At 52.5% G+C, this 22,006-nt stretch overlaps 2 protein-coding genes and 1 pseudogene across 12 annotated transcripts in view; 1 reads left to right on the top strand and 2 right to left on the bottom strand.

Moving 5' to 3' along the window:
• Positions 1-22,006, top strand: part of CDC42EP5 (CDC42 effector protein 5) — a 198,017-nt gene that overhangs the window by 140,310 nt on the left and 35,701 nt on the right. For 4 of the 11 annotated variants that reach the window (XM_060289677.2, XM_060289676.2, XM_060289674.2 and 1 more), the window contains one exon: positions 21,630-21,759. The exons of 6 other annotated variants lie outside the window; for them this stretch is intronic. The gene's annotated coding sequence lies outside the window, so the exon portion shown is untranslated. Of the gene's footprint in view, positions 1-21,629; positions 21,760-22,006 lie in introns of those variants that run through there. One more of the 11 variants, XM_060289669.2, reaches the window with a different exon arrangement.
• Positions 3,463-6,944, bottom strand: LOC132594049 (leukocyte immunoglobulin-like receptor subfamily A member 6; annotated as a pseudogene).
• On the bottom strand, positions 14,890-20,944 carry LOC132594050 (leukocyte immunoglobulin-like receptor subfamily B member 3). Its single transcript, XM_060289678.2, has 14 exons — positions 20,846-20,944; positions 20,651-20,686; positions 20,183-20,467; positions 19,733-20,035; positions 19,209-19,505; positions 18,640-18,942; positions 18,519-18,521; positions 17,931-17,978; positions 17,116-17,223; positions 16,736-16,778; positions 16,613-16,650; positions 16,336-16,388; positions 15,390-15,554; positions 14,890-15,316 (listed from the first exon to the last, which is right to left on the bottom strand). Exons 1-14 carry the CDS (start codon positions 20,877-20,879, stop codon positions 15,173-15,175), a joined length of 1,860 nt encoding a protein of 619 aa, XP_060145661.1. The 5' UTR covers positions 20,880-20,944; the 3' UTR covers positions 14,890-15,172.

Here is a 22,006-nt window from a genome sequence, read left to right as displayed (position 1 = left end):
TTGCTTTTCCTTTGCTGCTTTTAGTATTTTTCTTTGTATTTAATTTTTGATAGTTTGAATAATACGTGTCTTGGCATGATTCTCCTTGGATTTATCCTGTATGGGACTCTCTGTGGTTCGTGGACTTGATTGACTATTTCCTTTCCCATGTTGGGGAAGTTTTCAACTATAATCTCTTCACATATTTTCTCAGTCCCTTTCTTTTTCGCTTCTTCTTCTGGGATTCCTATAATTTGAATGTTGGTACGTTTAATGTTGTCCCAGAGGTCTCTGAGACTGTCCTCAATTCTTTTCATTCTTTTTTCTTTATTCTGCTCTGCAGTAGTTATTTCCACTATTTTATTTTCCAGATCAGTTATCCATTCTTCTGCCTCAGTTATTCTGCTATTGATTCCTTCTAGAGAATTTTAAATTTCATTTATTGTGTTGTTCATCATTGTTTGTTTGCTTTTTAGTTCTTCTGGATCCTTGTTAAACGTTTCTTGTATTTTCTCCATTCTATTTCCAAGATTTGGGATCATCTTGATTATCATTACTCTGAATTCTTTTTCAGGTAGACTGCCTATTTCCTCTTCATGTGTTTGGTCTGGTGGGTTTTTACCTTGCTCTTTCATCTGCTGTGTATTTCTCTGTGTTCTCATTTTGCTTAACTTACTGTGTTTGGGGTCTCCTTTTTGCAGGCTGAAGGTTCATAGTTCCCATTGTCCTTGGTGTCTGCCCCCAGTGGGTAAGGTTGGTAAGTGGGTTGTGTAGGCTTCCTGGTAGAGGGGACTGGTGCCTGTGTTGTGGTGGATGAGGCTGGATCTTGTCTTCCTGGTGGGCAGGACCATGTCTGGTGGTGTGTTTTGGGGTGTCTGTGAGCTTAGTATGATGTTAGGCAGCCTCTCTGCTAATGGGTGAGGTTGTGTTCCTGTCTTGCTAGTTGTTTGGCATGGGGTGTCCAGCACTGTAGTTTGCTGGTCATTGAGTGGAGCTGTGTCTTAGCGTTGAGACGGAGATCTCTTGGAGAGCTCTCACCGATCGATATTTCATGGGGCCAGGAGGTCTCTGGTGGTCTCTGAACTCAGCTCTCCCACCTCAGAGGCTCAGGCCTGACACCCGGCTGGAGCACCAAGACCCTGTCAGCCACACGGCTGGAGTGCCTTCAGAGTTGGGGCGGCTGGCCTGCAGTGGCTCTCCTTCTGTGCTGCACCTGAGAATCACCAGCTTCTTCCTTGTTTTGCCCCAAAGGCAGTGTGTTTCACAGAGAAAAACAGTAGCCTTGAAAATAGTCACAGCTCTGCGATGGCTTTTTGTTTTTTCCTTTGTGTTTAGTCTGGTTTCACTTGCTCCCAGGGGGCCACGTGCAGAGGCCTCACACCTGGCTCTTCCAACTGGAGTTCCTAGTGCGGAATCGGTTTTGTCTTTTCTTTTGTTGATCTGTTGTATCACACTGATTGATCTGTGTATGTTGAACCATCCTTGTGACCCTGGCATGAATCCAACTTGATCATGGTGTGTGATTCTTTTTATGTGTTGTTGGATTCGGTTTGCTAATATTTTGTTAAGCAGTTTTGCATCTATATTCATTAGAAATATTGGTCTGTAATTTTCTTTTTTGGCAGTGTCTTTGTCTGGTTTTGGGTATCAGGGTGATTGTGGCTTCAGACGATGCCTTTGGGACTGTTTCCTCCTCTTAGTATTTTGGAAGTGTTTGAGAAGGCTCAGCGTAAGATCTTCTTTTTATGTTTGGCAGAATTCTCTCATGAGGTCATGCAGTCCTGTATGTTTGTTTGCAGGGAGGTGTTTTTGTTTGTTTTAACATCTTTATTGGAGTATAATTGCTTTACAGTGGTGTGTTAGTTTCTGCTGTATAGCAAAGTGAATCAGCTATGCATATACATATATCCCCATATCTCCTCCCTCTTGCGTCTCCCTCCCACCCTCCCTATCCCCGCCCTCTAGGTGGTCACAGAGCACCGAGCTGATCTCCCTGTGCTATGCGGCTGCTTCCCACTAGCTATCTGTTTTACATTTGGTAGTGTGTATATGTCAATGCCAGATTCTATTTCAGTCGTAGTGATCAGTCTATTCAAAGTTAACTATTTCTTCTCGATTCAGTTTTGGTGGGCTGTATGTTCCTAAAATGTGTCCATTTCTTCTAGGTTGTCCAGTTTGTTAGCAAAGAATTGTTTATAGTATTCTCATGATTTTTTGTATTTCTCTGGTATCAATTGTTATTTTTCCTCTTTAAATTCTTATTTTGTTTAGTTGGGTCCCACATTGTCTGCTTTTGAATTTGATGTAATGAAGTACACTCTTATAGTTTCTCTTTACTTACTGACCATCAGGCTTGAAAATTGATCTGTATTATTGTAGCCGTTTACCTTTGTGTATTTTTCTGTCATATAAAATTGGGTTGCATATGTATAACAGTCCATTCATTTTTGGTGAGATTTGTTTCTATGATTTTGTCTAATATGAACGACCCCTCTGTCACAGTTCTCCTGAATGTATACTCATGGTTATGTCCACCTTTTCCCTAAGTTATGTAACTGTGGGTCAGAGCTGTGTGTCTCTCCTTTTAACCGATAATTCTTATTAATCCCCAAATTGACTGAGGCAGTTAGTACACCTACCAGTAATGTACTGGGACTTAAAGTGCTCAGTGTTTTCTCCCACAACTGATATTTCCATTGTTTTCTCTTTTGCCTCTCATGGGGACGGACTAGGATGCAAAGGCCTAGGACTAGGATCATTTCATGGACACCAGGGCATAAAGCTGAGTGGAAACGATCTACTCGCGATGCTTTATATAAAGGACACGTCTGTGTGTATCGGGGTCATCACTGAGCTGTGCCCCAGCTGGGTCAGCCTCAGTTCCTCGGGAAAGACGATTCTACGTATCACTTCCCCCTCTGCCTCAGCGCATTCATACGCGTACCATGAGGTTGGCCACGAAGAGAGCTTTTTTTTTTTTTTTTGCGGTACGCAGGCCTCACTGTTGCGGCCTCTCCCGTTGTGGCACAGGCTCCAGATGCGCAGGCTCAGCGGCCATGGCTCACGGGCTCAGCCGCTCCGCGGCACGTGGGATCCTCCCGGACCGGGGCACGAACCCGTGTCCCCTGCATCGGCAGGCGGACTCTCAACAGCAGAGCCACCAGGGAAGCCCGAAGAGAGGATTTACACTGAAGAAAGAGACAAATGCCACACATCTGGGCTTTTTAAAAAATGGTAAATTCCTAAGCCCGTTTACCAGCACAGCAGCTGGCTGTCACTTCAAACGCCACGGTGTTCCTTCACACTAATGGTGTTTCTGGAGAAACTATACCAGGTGTCATCTGACGAGGAGAGAAGGGCTTGAGGGGTCCAGAGAGAGTTTTAGGGAAGAGTTTTGGATTTATCTGTTCGAAACAGGACCCCAAGTTCACCCATTTATTCAGTTACTTAAACGACATTCTGTTTCTGACTGAAGGGATGGAGGTCAATAGCACACAGCAGCCAATGTGGAAATTAAAAAAACCCAAATATATTACATGAAAGTGGGCCAGAGCATGAAGGTGTGTAAGGTGTGGACACAGACCTGCCGTGTGGGATGTGCCTCACGTCACAGGGGTGAGAGGGGATGGGGCAGTCAGGGAGAGTCATCACTGGTGGGGAGGGAAGGCACCATGGTTATCCGAGGCCCAGTCCTCCACAGGGACTCCCGGGCCTTCTTGTGCACCCACACCACGTCTCTCTCTCCCTGGTCAGACAGTTCACACAACACGTGCTGCAGATTCTCTTCCAGAACCTCCTGGGCACATAAGGTGGTGACAGGGCTCTACCACTCGGACGGTGCACGGTCCCCTCTTGTGTTCAGCTCCTGGCTGCATCTTGGGCTCCTCCGTGGCCGTGTTGAGCCTGAAAGAGCAGGATCCCGAGGCCCAGCAGGACGGAGCCGGCCATGCCCATCCGGATGAGGTTCTCCACTGTGTAGTCTTGGCGGTGTGAGGGTAGGGATTCTAGACAAGAGATCACACGGTCAGAGCAGATCCCAGTCACTCCTGAATCCTGGATGTCCACCCAGGGAACCCGCCTCTCCTTGACAGGACATGACCCTCGGAGCCCAGCCCCATATCTGAGTGATTTCATCACTCGTGGGATCTGACTTGTTTTGTGGCGGGTGGATGGTGTCAGCTGCTCATGAGAATCGTAAAGTGAGGGTGTGAGTGAGGAGTTGGGGAGACACGAGCCCTTCTCCTGGGTTCTGTGTCGTCAGTGCCTCCAATTCTCATATTACAGCTTCTACACAGTTCCTTAATGAACCCTTCCTCTAATATGCCAGGTTCCATCTGCTCTCCTCATTGGATTCTCTCAGCTGCCATGTGTTCTTTGAATTCAGAACCTGCTTTGGAATCACTTTGGAACAGAGTTGGCTGTGCCCCCGGTGCTCAGGATCAGTGAGAAAAGTGGTCTCTTAAGACAGAAATAATTGAGTGCTGTGTGTTCTGTGTTCAGTCTGAGATTGAACCCTATAATCTTATTCTCCTACTTCTGGGAGTTCCCACTGGTTCAACAGCTGAGGACCCAGGATCCAGTGATGAGACTTTGGCGTCAGGGGCCATTGAATGTCCTCCTCTCTGGAGGCCCACTGTGTCCCCTCATTCATTACTACCTCAGACATTTCTGGGGACAGAGCCCTGAGCTGACTGAGTCAGAGAGGACAGGGTCAGGGTCTCTCACCTGAGACCGCGAGCTCCAGGGGGACACTGGCGTGTGAGAGCAGGTAGGGGTTACTGCTGAGTGAGCTGTAGCACCTGTAGGTCCCATTGTGGGCTGAGGTCACGGGACTCATGGAGAATTCGGCCTGGAAATGCCCACCTCGGTACTTTGATCTAAGACGCAGTGGGGGCCGGGCTGCCCCCTCCTTGGACAGAAGGAAAGTTTCCTTTGTGCTCCTTGACTGACACAGCAGGGTCACGTTCTCTCCTGAGGCCACCACGGGGCCCGGCTGCACCGAGAGCGAGGGCGTGTCAAGGAACAACCCTAGAGAGACGAAGGGGGGTGAGGGGCTGCCCGCCCCCTGGTTCCGAACTGCGACTCAGCTGGGCCTCCCTGAGGCCCCTCATCTCTGTCTGTCTCTGTTTTCTCCGAGTCTCTCCCTCTCCCTGCCCACCCCCGTCTCTCTCTGTCTCTCTCCCTCCCTCCCTGGGGACCCCTCACGCCTGGTCCCAGCATCACCAGCTGGGGCTCCCCCGGCAGGGCCTGTGCAGAGTCTGGGTCCCTGACTGACCCGCTGGCTCCTCACCTGCCACCAGGATGTCCAGGGGGTCACTGGGGGCCGACCACTCGGAGGAGAGGTTTTGTCCACCGTAGCATCTGTACCGGCCCGCGTGGGTGTTGGTCACCGGGCCGAGGCGGAAGTCGGCCTGAGAGAGCCCAGCCTGGGGCTGCCGGCCAGGGCGCTGGGGGAGGGCCTGTCTCCACTCCTGGGACAGAGCGAATCTGTCATAGGCGACGTCAGAGTGACACTGGAGGGTCAGGCTCTGTCCATAGGCCACGACAGGGCCTTGCGGGGTCAGGAGGGAGGGCTTCCCAGACACACCTGGGGGAAGACCAGCCCTGGGCTGTAGGGGCTGGTTCCTCCCATGAAGCCCCTTCTCCCGTCCTGGTCCCCAGGCCTCACTGTCTGTCGCTCACACTCTGTGTCTCTGTCCTGTGCGCCCCGCTCCCCCCTCACCCCACCCTCTCATCTGGGACAATCCTGGGAGAAAAGCATCTAATAATCTGTCTCGTGCCTCAAGAAGTACGTGAGGCCAGGGTGGGACCTCCTCACCTGAGACCAGGAGCTCCAGGGGGTCACTGGGGGCCGACCACACCTGGGGGGTGTCCCTTTAAAAGCCGTGGTATCTGAACGTCCACCTGTGGCTGGGGGTCACGCGACCCACGAGGAACAGGGCGTGGGTCTGCCCACGGGGGCCTCGCTGTGCATCCAGGGTCCAGGAGGACTTGGGTTCTCCTTCCTTAGTCAGAATGAACCCGTCCAGTCCGTGCCTTGAGCCACACTGGAGGGTCACGGTCCCTCCCGAGGTCACCACAGGGCTCAGCAGGGCTGAGAGGGTGGGTTTGCTGTGGGCCCCTAGGAGAGAAGGAGGGAGCTTGTCAAATGGGGCTCACACGCCCCTGTCCTCCCGCAGGGCTGGGCTGTGAGAGGGACACACCCCTGAGAGCAGACCCCCTTCCTGAGGGCAGAGCCCGATGCTGGGACCCCTGAGTGTCCTCTCACCTGTCATCACCAGCTCCAGGGGGACACTGCGCTCTGACCAGCCAGTGGGGCTACGATAGTAACAGTGATATCTCCCTGCGTAGTCCTTTGTCATGTATGAGATGGAGAACTTGCCCTTGTTCCCGGGCGCCAGTGAGGGCTGTCTGTACCAGGAAAGTGAGCTTCCCTCTTTATCCAAACGGAATTCCTGGACTCCCAGGGTCCCCTGACACCAGATGGTCACGGGGCTCCCCAAGGGGATCACAGAGCCTGGCTCAGCCCAGATGGTGGGTTTGGGGAGGGTGCCTAGAAGGACATCAGAGGCTGGGTCACAAGACATCCTCACCCCCAGGTCCCCAGCTCTGAGCCCCCAACCTCCCGGACTCTCCCTCCTTCAGCTCAGAACTGCTGATCCCCACCCCATTGCCTGTGGGTGGCCCCTTGTCCCCATGATCAGGAGGGAGGTGGGACACCTGGGGACAGACTCACCTGCCTGCACCTGGGTCCTCAGGCCCACACTCAGCCCTGGAAGAGAGACCCCTGTGAGAGGTTCGCCCTGAATGCTGAGCAGCGCCTCTCCTACCCGTGAGCCTCCTGAGTCCTGGGGTCTCCTGACAGAGCAGGCTGGCTGTGGGGAGGGGTCCGTCCCTGGCTGGGGCTTCCCCTCCCCCTCCTCCATCTCACCGAGGCAGAGCAGGGCCGTGAGGCCGGGGGTCATGGCGTCTCGTCCTTGTGGTCCAGGCGGTGCAGATGGAGGAGACCACGGTGCCCTCAGGACGGAGACCCGAGGATGTGTCCACTGGGAGGCTGGCCCTCCCCGTCACGGGGCTGTCACGTCAGCAGCCCCACAGGAAGGGGAACTGCCCCTCCCCAGGAGCCTGGCTCTCATTCCCATGACAGACCCGGTGTCTTCCTGAGACGCCCCTTCCATATGAGGGTGACCCAGGCACGTCTTTCCCTCTCAGAGTCTCCCCTTTGGATCTCCTTCGTCCTCAGCTGGTCCATCAGCAGGTCCCTGTGGGGTCCTCACCATGGACAGGGGTCACCCAGGCCCTGGCGATGCTTCAGGGAGGTTGCAGGTTCCTGCTGCACCGCAGAGCTCAGATCAGCAGAGAGACACGTTTAACATCTGCCTACAGCTCCGTGGAGGTCAGTGTGGCAATGAGCACACAGGAGAAGTTCAGGGCAATAAGGAAGGAAACATGCCTGGTCCCCTGGCCCCAGAGTGTGGGTTTGCTTTCTGTCTCAGCCCCCTTCAGGGACTTCTCCCTTTTTCTTGAAACAGCGTCCACCGCACCTTCCTGGGAACAAGCCCCTGAGTCGTTCCTGCCTGCTTGGTGGCCCTTGATCCTTGGGCATTGTCTCCTTACTATATGCTCCTGTCTTCACTTTTATGAGACAGAGAGTGGGTCAGTGCTCTGACTTGGGGGACGAAGCTGATTTAATTTAAGTATTCCTCGTCATCCTCCCCCGTGTACCTTGAGCCCTGAAGTTATGTCTCTGAGCCTCAGTTTCCTCGCCTTCAGCATGTTGTTTGAACCCCACTCTTCAGACAGTTTGTGGGTTCAGTGGTGCCAGGACATGGGTGGGACCCAATATTGGTTAATTTCTAACCAGTATGAGAGGGTGAAGGTGTCAGACCCCACAATCAGGTTGGATGACTGATGTGCCCACTCACGACCCCCGTCTGCTCTGACACTGAGAAATGCTACTTATGGTGGGGTTTTGTTGTTTATTTATTTTTGGCTGCATTGGGTCTTCGTTGCTGCATGTGGGCTTTCTCTGGTTGTGGCAAGTGGGGGCTACTCTTCGTTGCAGTGCATGGGCTTCTCATTGCGGTGGCTTCTCTTGTTGCAGAGCACGGGCTCTGGGTGTGTGGGCTTCAGTAGTTGTGGCTCATGGGCTCTAGAGCTCAGGCGCAGTAGTTGTGGTGCACGGGCTTAGTTGCTCCACGGCATGTGGGATCTTCCTAGACCAGGGCTCAAACCCGTGTCCCCTGCATTGGCAGGAGGATTCTTAACCACTTCGCCACCAGGGCATTCCCGCTGCTTATGTTTTTTATGAAATACATAGGCATGGTCTATTATAGGAGAAGAGAAATGACAGTTTCTTAAATAGAGAAGGGACCACAACAAAAAAAAGAGGTGAAAGCTTAGTGACTACCAGTGCCTGAGTCCAGCAAGTGGTCATTAGAATAGAGGTTTCCACCTCTGTGTGGAAGGACAAGGACCTCAGGTCCTCACAGGCAGGGAGGGGTCAGGGCTTCAGGTCAAGGTTGGAATCGGTGTTGCCCCTCCACCTCGTTTGTGGCCAGGCACTGGGATATCTCTGCCCACTGACCCATCCCCGAGGTCAGCACTGAGCTGTGTCCTCTGTGCGGTTGTAAAACAGCTTCAATTCATTATAATTGTACATGGATATCTGTCCCACCTGTGAGTGTGAGGCTCACTTGGGGTCATCTCTGCCAGGTACATGCCTAGTCAGATGCTGAGTTTGAGAGAGCGGATGCTGTGGGGCAGGGCAGCCACAAGAAGTCACCCATTTCATCTCTGAATGTCAGGACAGACCTGGGAGAAACTCTCTATAGAAAATCACGTGTCTGGGAGCTGAGCATTAGGAATGAACATAAGCGATAAATCCTAATACTGAGAAAAAGTGCTAAGAAGGCTATCTGCAGAGCTAGTAACTTGTATTATCCTATCCAAGAAGATAGAATACTAGGAATATATGAAACAATTTAAGCATGTTTACACATCTGAAAAATTAAAGAAAGAAAATAAATTCTGGAAACAGCAAAAGGGATTATACTGCAGAAGTATATAGGATTTTAGCAATGAATTAGGCAAACACCTTACAGGTTAAAAAAGAATACTTTCATTAATACACTCAAGATATTCTTTCCATCAAGGAGAAGATACAGCTGAAGAGCCAATTATGAACTTGGAATACAATATTGAGGAGTTTGTTTAGGATGCAGTACAGAGAGACTGGAATTAGAAAGTTGAGGTAGATGAGGAGTAGAAAGAACAGGGCCCATGGATACCGTGAATTTCAGAATGAAATCAGTGAGGACAATGTCTGCGACAGTATGAAAGGCCAATTGTTGGTCTTTTACAGAGATGTAGCAAGAACTTACAATTGCTAGGGTGTATGTGTCTATACGTGAAATGTGTCTTGCTATTTCGCAGCAAAGGGAAGGAAATTGAAGGGAGAAAACGCCAAAAGATATGGGGAAAATACAGTCAAGGAATTAACTGTCAGTGAGGCCTTCTATACTCACCCAAACTATCATTAAGGGGCAAAGGTGAAGGGGTCAGCAGGGGAGAAATGCATACATGTGAGAGACCTGGGCGTGTCCGACCTGCTTGGACTCACATCTCCTATGTTAAACCTTCATGTCGGGCTCAGCGTGTCTTCCACAACTGATTATGCCTGTTTTCTATTTACCTCTAATGTGAATGTACTAGGATGTGGGCATCACAATTCCACTGAAACCGTGGCATAAGATTGAGGTGGAAATTACTATGACCTACAGAATAGAAGGACCTCAGGGTCATCTGCGAGGTGCCACAGTTGGCTCATTCTTGTGAAAGTTGATGCTGTTCCCAACTGTGTATCCAGTGCATTCAAACGGGCATCTTGAAGTTGGGCATGAAGGGAGTATTTACCAAGGAAACAGATAATGTACACAAATCAGAACACTGAGAAAAAGTGATGTTTTCGTAGAGCTGGTTTGCCAGCACACCACCTGGCTGTCGCTTCAAACACCTTGCGCCCATTCATAAATTTATTTATTTATTTATTTTTGGCTGCGTCGGGCCTTCATTGCTGCGCACAGGCTGTCTCTAGTTGTGGCAAGTGGGGGCTACTCTTTGTTGCAGTGCGTGGGCTTCTCATTGCGGTGGTTTCTCTTGTTGCGGAGCACGGGCTGCAGGTGCGTGGGCTTCAGTAGCTGTGGCACACAGGCTCAGTAGTTGTGGCTCACGGGCTCTAGAGCACAGGCTCAGTAGTTATGGCACACCGGCTTAGTTGCTCCATGGCATGTGGGATCTTCCTGGATCAGTGCTTGAACCTCTGTCCCCTGCATTGGCAGGTGGATTCTTAACCACTGCGCCACCTGGGAAGTCTACCTTGTGCTCATTCAAAGTGATGGTATTTTGGCAGAAACTCTTCCGTGTATCATTTTAGAGGGGAATAAGCCTTGAAGGCGTCTAGAGAGGGTTTTCGGAAATGGTTTTGGATTTATGTGTTTAAACTAGACCTGAATTTCACCCATTTACTCAGTTGCTTAAAACATTCTGGTTCTAGGCTGAAGGGATCGAGGTCAATAACACACACCAGTGAGTGTGGAAATTAGAAATAAAGCAAAATGTATTACAAGAAAGTGGCAGAGCATGAAGGTGACTTCAGGTGTGGACCCAAACCTGCGATGCAGATGTAGCCTCAAATCACAGGAGTAAAAAAAGAAGGGGAGTAGTCAAGAATAATCAGTAATGGTAAGGAGGGAAATTACCACACTTTAATTACGGAAGAGCCTCTACAGCAAGAACCCAGGCATTTCCTGCATGCCAGCATTGATACCCCGTGAAATTCTCAGCAGACAGTTCCCTCAATTCATACTGCAGATTTGCCTCCCAAACCTCCTAGTCATACAAGGATGGAACTCACCGAATGGTGGGTTTGTTCCCTCTGTTTACCTCCTGGCTGCATCTTGGGCTCCTCCGTGGCCGTGTTGAGCCTGAAAGAGCAGAATCCTGAGGCCCAGCAGGACTGAGCCGGCCATGCCCATCCGGATTAGAGTCTCCACTGTGTAGTCTTGGGGGTGTGAGGGTAGGAACTGTGGAAAAAGAGGTCAGAGAGGTCAGAACAGACCCAAATCACCCCAGGATGCCTACGTGTCCACTCAGGTCACCTGCATTCCATTAACAGGTTGTGACCCTCGGAGCCCAACCCAAAATTGAGCATTTCTGCTACTCATCACTGTTGGCGTCTGACTTATTTTGTGATGGACTGAGAATGTCAGTTACCCCTGAGAACAAAAAAGACAGGGTATGGGTGAGGAGATGCAGAAATGCTTAAGTAATCTCTTTGATCTTGAATGAGTCTCTGGAACTAAACATGCCAGTCCCGGTACCTGGAGGTGAGCATCTCCAGTGTCTCATTTGCATCTAATCAGGAGGCAAAGATGAACACGTGGGGTTTCAATTTGTCCTGAAAGGATGTGGACCTGAAGTGTCAGGGTTGCCCTTATGGCCTCAGTTTCCCAAGATGTCACTCCATAGCCGTCCCCAGACTGGTCGCCATCAGCCCAGACCTCCTTTTCTCCCCTCAGGTGGTGGGGGTGGTGGTTGTGGAGCTGCAGCAGGAGGTGTGGGGACAGCTCACTCACCTTGACCTGGCCCCATAGGCCCCGACACAGCCCTGGGCTTCTATGTGGCAATAACACATACAACAACTACAACATAAAGGGGTAAGAATAAAGAGACCTATAGATTTGTAAGGGTTCTACATTTCCCTTGAAGAGGTAAAATACTAGCTCTGTCTTTACTGTGTAAAGTTAGGTATGTACCTGATAATCTCTAGAACAGCCCCTTCAACAGCAGTCAAAGACTTACAGTTACAGCACCAATAGAGAAATTAAAATGGTATGCTAAAAATGTTTTTAAATCCCAGGAAAGGGTAAATAGAAGAACAAGAAAGAGAGGGGACAAAACTTGAAAACCATAAAATGACAAACCTAAATAACAGTGTTATCAGTAATAATATTATATGTAAATGGGCGAAACACAGCAATTAAAAGAGCTTGTAAGATTGGTTTAAGAAAAAACCACCACCTACACTATGAAGTCCATAAGAAACTCACTTCTTTTTTTTAAAAATAAATTTATTTCTTTATTTATTTTTGGCTGTGTTGGGTCTTCATCACTGTGCACAGGCTGTCTGTAGTTGCGGTGAGCGGGGGCTACTCTCTGTTGCGGTGCGCCGGCTTCTTATGGCGGTGTGTGGGCCTCTTATTGCAGTGGCTTCTCTTGTTGTGGAGCATGGGCTGTAGGTGCGCCGGCTTTAGTAGTTGTGGCGTGAGGGCTCAATAGTTGTGGCGCACGGGCCTAGTTGCACGTGGGATCCTCCCAGACCAGGGATCGAACCCGTGTTCCCTCCATTGGCAGGAGGATTCCCAGCCACTGCACCACCAGGGAAGTCCCAGAAACTCACTTCTAATATAACATGTAAATAGATTAAAAGTAAAAGAGTGAACAATATGAATGAACCTTGGAAACATTATTCAGAGTGAACTAAGGCTGACACAGAATGTCGCATTTTGTATGATTTCACCGACACGAACAGCCTAGAGTAGCCAGACTCCCTAAGGCAGGAATTTGAATGGAGATAACCAGTGCCTGGTTCAGGGGGCATGAGGAGTTCTTGCTTAATGGGTACAGAGCTTCTGTTTGGGATTATGAAAATGTTCTGGAAGACGGACAGTGGTCATGATTGCCCAACATGGTAAATGTACTTAAGGCCACTAACTTCGCACTTTAATAATGTTTAAGTGGTGGTGAATATCATGGTGTGTATATTCTACCACATTAAAAAAGTAGAAGGATGAAAAATTACTATGCAAACACTAATGAAAAGAAAATTCAAGTGGTTGTATTGTTTCCCTGTCCCACAAATTACCACAAAGTTGGTGGATTAAAACAGCCCAAATATATTATCTTACGGCTCTTGGAAGTCAGCAGTATACGGTCAGGTCACTGGTATAAAGTCAGGGAACAGGGAGACATTCATTTACTTCATCTCCATCCGGAACCGGAAGTCTCGAAGGCAGTTGAATTCTATATATTGACCTTGTATGCAGCGATGCAGGAAAACTTTTTAATTAGAGTAGAAGATCTTTACATTATTTTGGATTTTCTGCGAACACAGCTGTGCAGTCTCTTAGTAATACAATATTATTCTTATCCACTTCAGAGCTTCTCGCCTTGTTTTGTTTCTCTTGGTTGGTGCCTCCAGGGCCCTGGTGAATACAAGTGGTCATACGGAACATACTTGGATCATTGCCAGTCATAGACGAAAGGACCTCAGGTTCTCACCTGTACAAATGACGTCTAGTGTTGTTAAACATGCCCTCATCAACGAAAGGGAATTCCCTTCTATTTCTGATGCGTTTTTATTTTCACCAGGAATTGTTGGTATATTTTATCAAAGGCTTTGTCTGCATCTGTTAAGGTGATTATTTTTTATTTGTTCTATTAAGGTATTGCATTATGTGATAGATTTTTAAAATTTTAAGTTACTCTATCCTTCGAAAAGAAACCCCACAGTATGGTCATGAAGTAATGTCCTTTTAATATATCACTACATCTCATTTGTGTACACTTTATTTAGGGATTTCCATCTAAGCTCATGTGAGAGATCTTCCTGTGACTTCCCCATGTATAATTCCCTTGTCAGGTTTTGGTGTAAATATTTTCCTGATCTGATGTGTTGAGGTATGTTTCTTCTTTTTCTGTTCTCGGGAAATGTTTGTGCAATTTGGGGGTGTGTGTGTGTGTGTGTGTCTTTCACGAGTACATAAGTGCTCGGAAGAAATCACCAGTGAAGCCGCCTGAACTGCACACTTATACGTCGGACAATGATGACCGTCAGAGCATTTGTCTGCATCCCATCACACAGTCGCCATTTCTTTTTTTGGTGAGAACATTTGAGATCTGCTCTCTTCAAAACACTCAAGAGGGGCTTCCCTGGTGGCGCAGTAGTTGAGAGTCTACCTGCCGATGCAGGGGACACGGGTTCGTGCCCCGGTCCGAGAAGATCCCACATGCCGCGGAGCGGCTGGGCCCGTGAGCCGTGGCCGCTGAGCCTGCGCGTCCGGAGCCTGTGCTCTGCAACGGGAGAGGCCACAACAGTGAGAGGCCCGCGTACCGAAGGAAAAAAAAAAACACTCAAGAATGGGATACAGTGTGATTAGCTGTAACCACCATGCTGTATATTAGATCCCCAGAACTTATTCATCTTATAACTGGAAGCTTGTGCCCTTTGACCAATATCTTCCCATTTCCCCCTCGCTCCAACCCCAGGAACCAGCATTCTACTATTTCTTTCATTTTGACTTTGTTAGATTCTATATAGTTCAGTGGGTAAGTTTTGATTAGAGTCAATGTATAAGGTGATAGATTTTCCACTTATTTTGTCCATTTAGTAAATTGTACACGTGAAGATTTCCATTCCATCTACATTTTCTGTATGTTGGCGTCAAATTTCTCATAATGTTCTGTTACTATCTTTATAACGTCTGTAGGATTTGTAGTGCTGTCTGCAATCCCTTTCATGCTATTAGAAGTGTGAGCCTTCTCTCTTTTTCCCTCGGCTGTGGTGGCTAGGATTCATGAATGTTTTCAAGAATGAGTTTATTTTTTGCCTTAATTGATTTTCTCTACTTTTTGGTTGTCTTCATTATTAGCTACCCTTGTCATTATTATTCCCACCTTCTACCTTCATTTGAAATAATTTGCTATTTTAATCCTAAACTCTTGGTGTGATATGTTAGGTCATCGATTTTTTAAAGGCTTTTCTAATTCATTCATGATTCTTAATTTTCTCAATTCATAGGTTTGATGTGTATTATTTACATGATCATTCGTTGAAAACATTTTCCCACTTCTGTTTTGTTTTTTTTTTTGTTTTGATTTTGGTTTTCAACTCACACATTGATTTTTGAGAAGTCTGTTGCATTATTTCCCAAATGTAAAGATATTAGTTATCTTTGAGGGTAGAATCAGGTGACTGCCAAAGGGTCCCAGGGGCTCCTGGTGGCCTGTGTTGGGAGTCCAGGCTGTCTGTTGGTGTCGTTAGGCGGTGTCCACTGCGGGCAGGCAGCTCCTGTGCCTTCCGGGGTCCGTGCAGTCTTCCTCCCTGGAGCGTGGGGTCTGGGTCCTTTGTGAGCTAGTGGACGGCGAGAGCAGCATACACGCTGGGCTCTTCTGGGGGCTCCCCTGACTGGGGGGCAGGGGTTGCAGTCTCCCGTCTGAAGGTCGAGTGGTTCAGCTGGGCATAGGTCACATCCTGGGGGGCTTCAGATGCGGCGGCCTGCGGTGGGGGAGAGGGAGGGTGTGTGGTTGGGGTGGGGGAAGCCTGGGGGCCCGGACAGGATGGGACCCACCTGACCGTCCCTCTGCCCGTCCTCTTCCGCTTGTCTGTCCTTCGTGTCCAGCAATCTCCCCGACAGGGAGGAAGGAGAGGTGGCCACCCCCCGCCTTAGTCTTGATCTTGAGTGGTTCACCTGGGCGTACGTCCCCTCCTGGGGGTCTGCATCCTGCCTGTTCTGCTGGAGGGAGAGAGTAGGACAGAAAGGGGACTTCCTGGATCCACTGTGATCTCCTTCCGTCAGCTTTCCACTGTGTTGGCAGAGTGATGCTTTAAAACCTTAGGTCAGGTCACTTTCCTGATGGAAACTCCGGGGACCTCCTAACACCTTGGAGCCTCTGGATTCTTTCTACGGTTCTGATTTCTGTATTAACACGTTGTCTCCCTTGCTCATTTGGCTCCAGCCGCACGGCCATCTTCCTGCAAAAGCACGTCCCTGCCTCAGGACCTTTGCACTTGGTGCCCCCCCACCATGCACTCTGTCACCTTCTCTTGCTTTACTTTCCTTATCGGGACCTTGCATTCTAGGACGCTACCTGCTTCTTTACATATAGTTTTCTCACCCACAAGGTGAGCTCCCTGCTGCACCTGCAGCACCTACAGGGAGCCGGGGGGATGCGCTCTCCTTGTGCACCACTTTTGGGTGAATGAAGGAAGAGGGGCCTGGGGACTTTCAGGTGATTCACTTATTCACAAATCCTCTTGAGACGTGGGGCTTCTCTGCAACGCCCGAAGGTCAGACAGAGGACGGGGAGCCAGGAAAGGGGACCCCGAAGGAGGGGCCATGAGGTCACAAGGAAGCAGGAGGGGTTGAGTCACAGCAGGACGACCCAGGAAGCCCGGAGGGGGAGGTCAGTGTGGGACGCTGCTGGAGCTGGGATGTGAGGACAGAGACGTGTCCATTGGACTGAGTTTGGCAACAAGAAGGTCTCTGGTGGCCTGGACAGGAGCAGGGGTCTCACCGGATGGTCCAGCTGCACCCCGTCCTCAGGCTGTGTGTCCTTCACGGCAGCATCTGCTGGGGCGGAACAGGGTGTGTATCGCTTGGTGGGATCCCCTGAGACCCCTCAGGGCTGGAGCCCCCACAGTGCATCCAGAAGGGGCCACTGAGACCCAGGGGTGAGGGGAAGTGTGGGGTTTCAGTCCGCACCCCCTGAGCCCACCCCTTCCCAGCCTTCCCCTCCCCCACACAGGTGCCTCCAGAACCCTGTGTCCCCCACCCCGTCCTCTTCTGCTCACAGAGGGCCTGGTCCTGGGCGGTGGTGGCTGGGCAGGAGCTGGGGAGGAGGCGGGCGTGTTAGGGGGAGAATGAGGGGGAGCTGCGGGCGGGGCGGGCCTGGGGGTCTTCGGGGCGGGAGTTACCTGCTCTGCAGGCCTGTGTCCTTGGGCTCTGGGTCTGCAGCCCCTGCGGGAGGGTGGAAATCAGCCTCGCCCTGGGCTGGGGCAGATGACAGAGGCTCGGCCCTGGGACTCTTACGCCCCCTGCCCCTCACTCGGGATTCAGGAGGAAAGAAGGAGACCTGAACTCATACTTGCGTACATGTTTCAACACTTCATGAGATTGAAAAGGAGGAAAATACCTTAAATTATACATGTCAGCTGACAGTATGTGTTTTCTTTCTAGATTTTTGAGTTTCAGACTCTGGACAATCTTTTTCTAAGCTGACCTTGCCCATCTCTTAGGTTTCCCTTCGGCTGGTGCCCTAAGCCCACCACCTCCAGTCACCCCGTTCCCTACTCACCCGACTTCCTGCGTCTGCTCTGACTCCAGTGTCGGACGAGGAGGACGAGGGGCAGCAGGACGAAGGCCACCGAGACCCCAATCAGGACGTTCACGTACCATTTGAGACCTGGGGCACCAGTGACGTCATGAGTGAGCCCAAGATGCCATTTAATTGAGCGCCTACTGTGTGCAGGCTCGTGCTGGGGTCTGTGCATTCATCTCCTCTAACCCACCCCACCCATTATACAGATGAGGAAACTGAGGCATAGAGAGGGAATTCACCAACCCCAGGTGACCCAGTCTGGAGGTGGCAGAGCTGGGATTGGAACCCAGGGCTGTGGGCTCCCTGAGCTGTCCTCCTGCCGCGCCCCGCCCAAGGTGGACACCAGCTTTGTGCTCTGGGGGCTTCTCATTTGCCGCGGGCCTGTCCGAGGGTCTCATCTGGAGCCGAGGGTCCTTCCTTGTTACCCTCCCCTCCCCCATCACAGCAGGGACTGGGGGAGGGGCCGGCTGTGTGCGGTGGACTCTTCATCTTTCCCTTCCCCTCCCCGTACAATGCCACCACCACTGCGGCACTGGGGACAGGCCCCCATACAGTCACATCCTCAGGGGCCTCCCTGTGAGGCCTCCTCTCCTGGGGGGTCAGAGCCAGAAGTCAGAACTGAAGGAAATCTAAGCTCCGGGCCACGATTCTCTGCCTTTACACTTGGAGAAACTGAGGCCCAGGCAGGGGAAGGGGGTCCAAGTCAGCGTCTCCAGAGGTGCGTGAACTAAGGCCATAACTGAGCCCTGCCCCCCTGGACCCAACACCATGTCCCACAGACCCTCACTCACCCGTCTGCGGGCCTGGCTCCGTGGGGGGAAGGGCCCCAACTTCAGAGCCTCCCGGGGGTCAGGACAGAAGATGGGGGTCGGGGGCTGCTTCTCCCCACGTCAGCCCACTGCTCCTCCCCCAGGATGGGCCCCGAGGGGTCATTCCCTCTCCATGACCCCCACCCTTCATCCACCAGCCTCAGAGCTCCTGGTGCCTGTGGTCACTCCAGCATCTCTACCTGACTCCCAGCCCCCCTGGGACACAAGCTGTGCTGAGATTGGGTCAGGATTTAGAGCAGCTGAGGACCTCAAGGGACAGGCCTGGGGCCAGGTGTCCACATATTGGGCAGAGGCCCCAGTGGCTCACCAGCCACTGGGCCCTGTGTGTGGGTGGTGGTGTCCCCAGAGGATCCTGGGAAAACGCCTGTAGTTGGGTGAGGGGCTGCGGCTTCCCTGGGATCCCCCCTCTGCTCACACTCTGGTGCTGTCTCTGCTCTGGGGCTGCCCTTGGCTTTCCCCCTCCTCCTATCTGAGAAGTCTGGTGACGGGACGTGAGAAGCAGCAGGGACGGGAGGGCCTGGTTTCCCTCCGTCCCTCTGCAGGCTGGACCCCCTCCGGATCACCCTCCCTGGACTCTCCTTTGGAGCCCCCCTCACTCCTGTCCTAGAAAGGGGGTCACCTTCAGAGCTGACAACAGGGACACAGAGGGGACAGGGCTGGGGCCCCTCACCTGAGACTGTGAGCTCCAGGGGGGCACTGGCGTGTGACAGCAGGTAGGGGTTACTGCTGAGTGAGCTGTAGCACCTGTAGGTCCCATTGTGGGCTGAGGTCACGGGACTCATGGAGAATTCGGCCTGGAAATGCCCACCTCGGTACTTTGATCTAAGACGCAGTGGAGGCTGGGCTGCCCCCTCCTTGGACAGAAGGAAAGTTTCCTTTGTGCTCCCTGACTGACACAGCAGGGTCACGTTCTCTCCTGAGGCCACCACGGGGCCTGGCTGCACCGAGAGGGAGGGCGTGTCAGGGAACCACCCTAGAGAGAGGAAGGGGGGTGAGGGGCTGCCCGCCCCCTGGTTCTGAACTGCGACTCAGCAGGGCCTCCCTGCGGCCCCTCATCTCTGTCTGTCTCTGTTTTCTCCGAGTCTCTCCCTCTCCCTGCCCACCCCCGTCTCTCTCTGTCTCCCTCCCTCCCTCCCTCCCTGGGGACTCCTCACGCCTGGTCCCAGCATCACCAGCTGGGGCTCCCCCGGCAGGGCCTGTGCAGAGTCTGGGTCCCTGACTGACCCGCTGGCTCCTCACCTGCCACTAGGATGTCCAGGGGGTCACTGGGGGCCGACCACTCGGAGGAGAGGTTGTGTCCACCGTAGCATCTGTACCGGCCCGCGTGGGTGATGGTCACTGGGCCCAGGGGGAAGTCGGCCTGAGAGAGCCCAGCCTGGGGCTGCCGGCCAGGGCTCTGGGGGAGGGCCTGTCTCCCCTCCTGGGACAGAGCGAATCTGTCATAGGCGACGTCAGAGCGACACTGGAGGGTCAGGTTCTGTCCAGAGGCCACGACAGAGCCCTGCGGGGTCAGGAGGGAGGGCTTCCCAGACACACCTGGGGGAAGACCAGCCCTGGGCTGTAGGGGCTGGTTCCTCCCATGAAGCCCCTTCTCCCATCCTGGTCCCCAGGCTTCACTGTCGCTCACACTCTGTGTCTCTGTCCTGTGCGCCCCGCTCCCCCCTCACCCCACCCTCGCATCTGCGACAATCCTGGGAGAAAAGCATCTAATAATCTGTCTCGTGCCTCAAAAAGTGCGTGAGGCCAGGGTGGGACCTCCTCACCTGGGACCAGGAGCTCCAGGGGGTCACTGGGGGCCGACCACACCTGGGGGGTGTCCCTGTAAAAGCCGTGGCATCTGAACGTCCACCTGTGGCTGGGGGTCACGCGACTCACGAGGAGCAGGGCCTGGGTCTGCCCACTGGAGCCTCGCTGTGCATCCAGGGTCCAGGAGGACTTGGGTTCTCCTTCCTTAGTCAGAATGAACCCGTGCAGTCCCTCCCATGAGCCACACTGGAGGGTCACGGTCCCTCCCGAGGTCACCACAGGGCTAGGCAGGGCTGAGAGGGTGGGTTTCCTGTGGGCCCCTAGGAGAGAAGGAGGGAGCTTGTGAAATGGGGCTCACACGCCCCTCTCCTCCCCCAGGGCTGGGCTGTGAGAGGGACACACCCCTGAGAGCAGACTCCCTTCCTGAGGGCAGAGCGCAATGCTGGGACCCCCGAGTGTCCTCTCACCTGTCACCACCAGCTCCAGGGGGTCACTGCGCTCTGACCAGCCAGTGGGGCTGAGATAGTAACAGTGATATCTCCCTGCGTAGTCCTGTGTCATGTATGAGATGGAGAAGTTGCCCTTGTCCCCGGGCTCCAGTGAGGGCTTTCTGTACCAGGGAGGTGAGCTTCCCTCTTTATTCAGATGGAATTCCCGGACCCCCAGGGTCCCCTGACACCAGATGGTCACGGGGCTCCCCCAGGGGATCACAGAGCCTGGCTCAGCCCAGATGGTGGGTTTGGGGAGGGTGCCTGGAAGGACATCAGAGGCTGGGTCACAAGACATCCTCACACCCAGGTCCCCGGCTCTCAGCCCCCAACCTCCCGGACTCCCCCTCCTTCAGCCCAGAACTGGTGTTCCCCACCCCATTGCCTGGGGGTGGCCCCTTGTCCCCATGATCAGGAGGGAGGTGGGACACCTGGGGACAGACTCACCTGCCTGCACCTGGGTCCTCAGGCCCACACTCAGCCCTGGAAGAGAGACCCCTGTGAGAGGTTCGCCCTGAATCCTGAGCAGCGCCTCTCCTACCCGTGAGCCTCCTGAGTCCTGGGGTCTCCTGACAGAGCAGCCTGGCTGTTGGGAGGGGTCCCTCTCTGGCTGGGGCTTCCCCTCCCCCTCCTTCATCTCACCGAGGCAAAGCAGGGCCGTGAGGCTGGGGGTCATGGCGTCTCGTCCCTGTGGTCCAGGCAGTGCAGATGGAGGAGACCACGGTGCCCTCAGGACGGAGACCCGAGGGTGTGTCCACTGGGAGGCTGGTCCTCCCCGTCACGGGGCTGTCACGTCAGCAGCCCCACAGGAAGGGGAACTGCCCCTCCCCAGAAGCCTGGCACTAGTTTCCACAGGGCTCAGGCTGGAGTGGGCAGCGGCCTTCTGCAGGCTGCCAAGTCCCCGGACTCAGCCCCTCCCATCTTCCAAGCCCGCAGGCGCGTCTCTCCTGCTTCTGCTTCTGAGTCCCATTGACCTTGGCTCTGACCTTTGTACCTCACTCCTTCACTCATCAGGACCTTGGTGGTAACGTGGCTGCCCCCCCCCCCGGGTAATCCAGGACTGTCTCCTCATCTCCAGCACTTAGAAGGTGCCTTGGTGGGATCTTCAGGGGAAATTCAGGGCTCATCCTAAGAGTACAAAGTGATAGTAATACAAATAGAACTCAGTATCCTTCTGCGCGGAGTAAGGTAGAGCAGGTAGTGAGTTTCGAAATCACGGTGACTTTCCTGCCCACCCCGTGTGAGCAGAGGGACAAGAGGACAGAGCCTGGGAGGCGACGCCGACTAAGGATACCTCGGGCAGGTGCCCGTCACCCCCAGCGCGGGTTTCGACACTAAAGGTTTCACAGGAAGCAGAGCAGCTGTTTCCCTACACGTCAGTCTCTGTTACCATCCCAAATGAGATGCGTGACGTCTCCTTTTTCAGAAAACAATTTCTGCGCGTCATAAACCCCAGATGTGAGCTCCAGACACGGTCCAAATACGCCATCAAGTGCCGCGAGCCCGATGCTGGCTTTCGAGCTGGACGGTCAGAAGATCAATGGTTCCCGCCCAAGGTATTTCCTCTCCCCACACTTCAGTGGTTTGTGTTCATCTCCAAACGCTCCTAGATCATGGAGTCCTGTTTGGATTAATGAGATTTAAAACAAGCTCACGAATGGAGATGTTGGGTTCTTTCCTTCACAGCCTTGGTCATACTGGGGTTGATGAGAGACGTGACTGAGGGCTCCTGAGGAAGGGCAGACCCTGCAGAGAAAGGAAGCGTGATACACACAGAATAGGAGGTTTGCCCAAAGCACTTCC

Source organism: Globicephala melas, chromosome 19 (genome assembly GCF_963455315.2).
Source record: "Globicephala melas chromosome 19, mGloMel1.2, whole genome shotgun sequence".
Taxonomy (NCBI): domain Eukaryota; kingdom Metazoa; phylum Chordata; class Mammalia; order Artiodactyla; family Delphinidae; genus Globicephala; species Globicephala melas.
Note: the sequence above shows the minus strand (reverse complement) of the source record. Positions and strands in the feature narration are given on the sequence as shown.